Genomic DNA, 6044 nt, shown 5'->3' with positions numbered 1-6044 from the left:
AAATAAGTATATCACCTATAAAGGAACTAAATGAACTCTTTTAAAAGCATGTAAGCTAGATGGTATAAATTGGGTCCGGGCCAGGGATATAGCTCAGTGACTTACCTGGCAAGTAGCATATAGTTTATATTTGATTTTGTGTGTGTGTGTTCCTTTTTTGCCTACCTAGCAAGTGGAAGGTCCCAAGTTCAATTCCCAGTACAAAAAAGGAAAAAATCAGGTCAATTTGTGTTCCCCTGTGTTTAGAGGAGAGGTTTCTGGAAGACAAGTACATCACAGGATCACTAACTTCATCAATGAATTAATCTATTGATGAGTTTATATTTATTTATTTATTTATTATATTTGGTACAGGGTCTCACTATGCAGCTGGGACTCCTAGTGATCCTCCTGTCTTCAGCCTCCTTAGCACTGTGATTACAGGTGTGTGCCACCACACCTGGTCTCGATGGCCAGCTCAGTGCATGGGGCGGGGGGGCAACACAGAATGTGGCGCTGGGGATCAAACCCTAGTCCCCATGCTTGACTAAGCAGGCACTTAGTCCACTGAGCTATCTCGCCAGTCCTACTGATGAGTTTATACCTGAATATGCTCTTAGGATGGGAGGCCCTGTAGGAGGAAGTAGATCACTGCGTATGTAACATGAAAGGGAGCATTGCTGGAGTGGGGAGATAGCTCTGTGGTCTAAGCACCTGCCTGGAATGCGCAAGGACCAGGGTTCAATCCCCAGTACCACATGCTGTGCCAGCCACATGCCAAGCTGGCCACCAAAACTGGGCTTGGTGGCACATGCCTATAATCCCAGTGCTGGGGAGGCTGAGACAGGAGGATCACTATGAGTCTGAACTGTGTAGTGAGACCCTGTACCAAGGGAAGAAGGAAGGAAGGAAGGAAGGAAGGAAGGAAGGAAGGAAGGAAGGAAGGAAGGAAGGAAGGAAGCACTCGTTCCTGGCTCCTCCTTCTCTGGCCTTTCCCAGCTCTGCAAATCCTGCATCTCAAGGAGAGGGCTGCTTTCCTCTGCCACGCCTTCCTGCCATGATACTTCTACCTCCAATCCAGCCAACCATTTACTGAAACCTCTGACACCTTGAACCACAATAACCCTGTCGTGCTATAAATTGTGTGTGTACAATATTTTCTCCTGGAGATGGAAATTGACTAAGACACAAGAGAGTGGAGTGAAACACTTAATGTCTTGAAAGGCAAAAACCACCAACCCAGAATTCCATATCCACTGAAAGTGTACTTCAAATATAAAAAAGAACAAAAAAGATTTTCATGTAAACAAAAGGTGTTAGGATTTCTCATGCACAGATCTTCCTCAACAAAAAAAAATAAAAATTAAAGAAAATCTTCAGAGAGAAAAATAGTAATATACCTCAGAAGCTTAACTATACATAAAGAATTTTCATCTCTTCTTTATAAAAGAAGATAAAGAATCAAAGAAAATAAAGATGACAAAATAATTCTAAAACTATTCAATAAAAAGAGAGAGAGAGAGAGAGAGAGAGAGAGAGAGAGAGAGAGAGAGAGAGAAAACAAAGGGCTAGCGAGATAGCTAGCAAATGAAGTGCCTGCTTAGGCAAGTGCGTGGACCAGGGTTTGCTCCCCGCCATGACATGCCACACAGGCCCTGTCCCCGGGCGTGCTGAGCCAACCCCGGGGGCCCAGTATGGCTGTGCATGCCTGTAATCCTAGTGCTGGAAAGGCTGAAAACAGGAGGATCACTAGGAGTCTGATCACTAGTGAGACCCTGTACGAAATACATTTAAAAAAAAAAAAAAGAAAGTAGCATATATTTTATGAAGGTTTTTTTGTTCTTTTTAAAAATTTTATTGGTGCAATTTACATACACAAAAAGATAATGGTCATCATGGGGAGTTTCTATATGTTCATGATACATCTTATTTCTTTTTCCCCCATTCACACAAACCATAACAGGGTCAGTCACTTTTATTTAATCTTTCTAAGAACTAGTACTCTAATTTATTGATTCTTTATATTGTTTGCTTAGTCTCCAGTGCATTAATTTCTTCTTTGATCTTTATAATTTCCTCCCTCTCTCCCCGGCCCAAGAGAAAGAGTCGGGACGAGGGCGCGAACCGGCGACCTCGCGCTCCATGGCCCGGCGACCTCGCGCTCCATGGCCCGGCACCCAGACCGCCGCGCCAGGTCGCCGCCTGAACATTATGCCCTTTATTTGAGCTTATTATAATTCCCTTTTTTCTGACATGGGAATTCATCATGATAAATTTCTCTTATAGGACTGCTTTCATTGTGCCCCATAACTTCTGATATGTTATACTGGCATGATCATTTAATTATAGAAACTGTCTAACTTCTTCTTTAATTTCATCTGTACTCTACTGGTTGTCCAGGATGGTGTTATTTCACTTCCATTTATGAAATTCTTGTAATTTCTTTTGCCATTGATTTCCAGTTTCATTGCAGTATGGTCTGATAATATGGATGGAATAATTTCAATTCCCTTATATTTACTTGAGCATATTCTATGAACTAGTATGTAGTTTATTTTGGAGAACATCCCATGTCCAACTGAGAAGAATGCGTATTCTGATATTATGGGGTAGAATACCCTGTAGACATCAACTAAGTCCATTTGTTCAAAAGTTTGGTTCAGTTCTGATACTTTTTTCCTTTTTTTATGTCTAGTTGATCTTTTATTTGTGACAGTGGAGTATTGATGTCCCCCATTACAACTGTACCAGTGTTTATTTCATTTTTCATGTCTATTAATAATGTTTTATATAGTTGGGTACACTCATATCTGGTGCATATGTATTTGGGATTGTTGTTGTTCCTCTTGAGTTGTTCTCTTTACAAGGATGTAGTAATTTTCTTTGTCTCTCTTAGTCCGTCTTGGTTTCAAATCCACTTTGTCAGTAAATAGAATAGTTACCCCTCTTTTTTCTTGGTTCCTTTCACATGTGATATTGTCTTCCCATCCTTTGACTTTCTGTCTATGAATTTTTTTTTAACCAAAACACTTGAAACTTTATTTGGATCAGAATTACACTTGTCAAGGACCTAGGCAGTATCTGCCTCTGTATAGCACCGATTCCTTCGCTAATCGTTAAATGCTCCAGCTGTTCCAGACTGGCTCTCCAGGTGTCCTAAGCGTGGTCACATCAGCATCCATGTCCAGGCATATTCAGGGCTCCAGTTTTTCCACTCCCCCTTATATCGCACAAGTCTTGCAGCCAGCAGGTAATTCTCCCCTTTTCCCTACCCCAGCGAACCCTGGCACACTCCAGAGTGGTTTTTCACAGTTCCTCCTTCTCCTCCCCCTTCTTCTGGAAGGCAGTTAGGATGTTTAAGCTCTTCTGGAGCTCCTCTTTTTTCCCATCACTCATCTTATTCTTCTCAATCAGCTTTGTGATTCGAGACATCTCTGTTGCTGGGAAGTCCTCGCCTTGATCTAGCACTTTCCCCATGATTTTCAGGTATTGCTCAGCCCACTTCTTTTCAGTCTCTTTCACACTTGACAGGTTGTCCTGCCCCTGCTTCAGGAGGGCCTGGCGGGCGTCCACACTAGAGGCCCTGATGAAGTCCCCTGCCAAGGCGTCATAGGCAGGCAGGCAACCAGGCATCCCCAGGTACACCCCCTGCCCCTTTAGCCAGCGCTGGATGGCTCCAACCTTAACTGTGCCACCGTATGGGACTGGGTTCTCAAAGTCCCCATCCCAAAAGACATAAAAGACCAGCTAGTTCTCTCTGTCCACCTTGTATTCTGCACTCAGCTCCATGTTCAGTTTGTCACCATAATCTTATAGCAAGTGATTATATCCAGGGGACTGGCACCCTTAGTGTGCAGGCTGCTGCTGCCATGAGGATCGGAAAAAGCAAAAGACCCAGGAAAAGGGGAAACAGAGAAAAGAGAGAAGTGACACATGGTATGGCAGCAGCCATAGCGCAGGATCCTGGGAGCCAGAGCAAATTTTTTTAATTAAATGTGTTTCTTATATGTAACATGTTGCTGAATCTTGCTCCTTGATTCATCCTGCCAGTCTTTCTTTTGATTTGTGAATTGAGAACATTCACATTGATGGCTATAACTGACATGTATCAGCTTATCCCTGTCATGTTATTTTTATGTTGTTGGTCCCCCCCCACACATACCCCCATCTAATTGATAGCCTTGCCCAGTGAATTCATTCTGTTGGGGCTCGTGGAGTTATAGTCCTTGTTATCACATTCTAGAATGTTATTTAGAACATTTTTGGGTGGGTTTGGTGGTCATGGATTTCTCCTGATGTTCTTTGTCATGGAAGTGTCTTATTTCTCCATCAATTTTAACAGAGAGTTTTCTGGGGTATATCAATCTGGGTGGGAAATTTTGTATTAATACTGTACAGACAAGATATCATGCCTGTATTTTCGATTCTGAATAACTACTAGGAGAACAATACACAATGTATCAACTATTTTATTTTATTTATTTGTTTATAATAATTTTATTGAGAAATAACAATGAGATAGTTTCAAAACTGATTAGTAGGACAGTGTCAATAATTAATACATTGCATATTGTTGTCTTCTTAATGGCTATTCATAGTACAAGATGCAGACATGATATCCTGTCCAAACGCTACTAGGAGAAATCTTTCTTCTCCTTGAATTAAGAGAAAGTAGCTGTATATTTATCCTAACTATTTTGTATATACAGATACAAAATGGTCCTTCATTTGTATCCCTTTTCTATGTTTAGTTTTGTCAGAGATGGGTATTCTATTGCCATTTAAATATTGTAGGTGCGTGAATTCAGCAAAATTTTCCAATATAGGCCAGTAGTCCATAATAGTAGTGGGTTATCTGTAAGACTGGCAATGTCAGAAGTTGTTGACTTGGGCCTTTAACAGTTCAACGTATTAATATGGATTTACTTTTTATACTTCATTTTTATGCTTTTCTGCTGGATGGTTAAGACCAAGATAAAGCAAGACCTATATAACAAGAAATGCAACTTTTTTTTTTTTCTTTCTTTTCTTTCTTTCTTTTTTTTTTTTTTTTTGCGGAACCAGGGATTGAACTCAGACCCTTGCCCTGCCAAGGAAGCGCTTATTCTACTGAGCCATCTCCTCAGCCATAGAAATGTAACTTTTCTATCTGACAAGGGTCAGTCAAATCCCCTCAGGATTTACCCTGAAACCCTGCACCGCAGTTTGTAGATCCTTTGTCAGTGAAAGTCATGTGGATGCTTGACCAATTTGCTCTCTGTGAAAGCCTGAGAGAATGTTTTCTCTCCATGTGCTTGCTTGCTTCCTTTCCTTCCTTTTTTTCTTTCTTTTAGTTTAATTCTAAACTAAATTAGAATCTGCAGGTTTGAGTCCCCGCATGCACATAGCAAGTCAGGGATCAGGGAGGAAGCATCTGTTGCCATTTCCTTCTTCCCTGAGGTTTCTCTCTTTGCTCTCTCCATGAACTTTGATTCTTACTTCAGATCCTTCTTCTCTTCTTCATCTTGCTATATTCCAGGTCTAGATAGCAAATCTCAGAGAGGCTGTTTTTCTGTTCTTCACCAGTCTGTCATCTTCCCAAAAGTGATTTTTCTTATTCATAACTGATAAAACAGATATCATTTTATTCAAAATTATGATGCAGTAAAAATGAATTTTGTTATTATAACTTATAGATAAGTAGTTTTTTTGTTTTGTTTTGTTTTGCTTTTTGGCAGAACCAGGAGTTGAACTCAGGCACTTGCGCTTACCAGGCAAGTGTTTATTCTACTGAGCCATCTTCCCAGCCCCTGATAAGTAGTTTTAAAAGGAATGAGATGTGGGGGCTGGTGAGATAGCTCAGCAGACTAAAGCACCTGCTTAGGCAATTGCAGGGACCGCAGATCCATCCCCCATACCACATGCAGCACCAGCCCTGTCCCCAGGGCAGGCTGAGCCAGCCACAGGGTCCAGGAGTGATGGTGCAGGCCTGTAATCCCAGTGCTGGAGAGGCTGAAAACAGGAGGATCACCATGAGTCTGAGCTGTATAGTGAGACCCTGTAACAACCAAATACATTAAAAAAAA

The 6044-nt window shown here is 41.4% G+C and overlaps 1 protein-coding gene and 1 pseudogene across 1 annotated transcript in view; both read right to left on the bottom strand.

The window, feature by feature from the left end:
- The window catches only part of LOC101573484 (piwi-like protein 3), a 62055-nt gene extending 59866 nt beyond the window's left edge, over nucleotides 1-2189 (bottom strand). Inside the window, exon 1 of the mRNA XM_023720937.1 lies at nucleotides 2105-2189. Within this exon, the coding sequence (XP_023576705.1) occupies nucleotides 2105-2189 (85 nt within the window). The remainder of the gene's footprint in view (nucleotides 1-2104) is intronic.
- A 1581-nt stretch (nucleotides 2190-3770) lies between these two features.
- On the bottom strand, nucleotides 3771-3931 carry LOC101569634 (annotated as a pseudogene).
- Nucleotides 3932-6044: the final 2113 nt, after the last annotated feature.

The sequence above is a fragment of the Octodon degus genome, unplaced genomic scaffold (assembly GCF_000260255.1).
Source record: "Octodon degus isolate 3935 unplaced genomic scaffold, OctDeg1.0 scaffold00079, whole genome shotgun sequence".
Classification (NCBI taxonomy): Eukaryota; Metazoa; Chordata; class Mammalia; order Rodentia; family Octodontidae; genus Octodon; species Octodon degus.
Note: the sequence above shows the minus strand (reverse complement) of the source record. Positions and strands in the feature narration are given on the sequence as shown.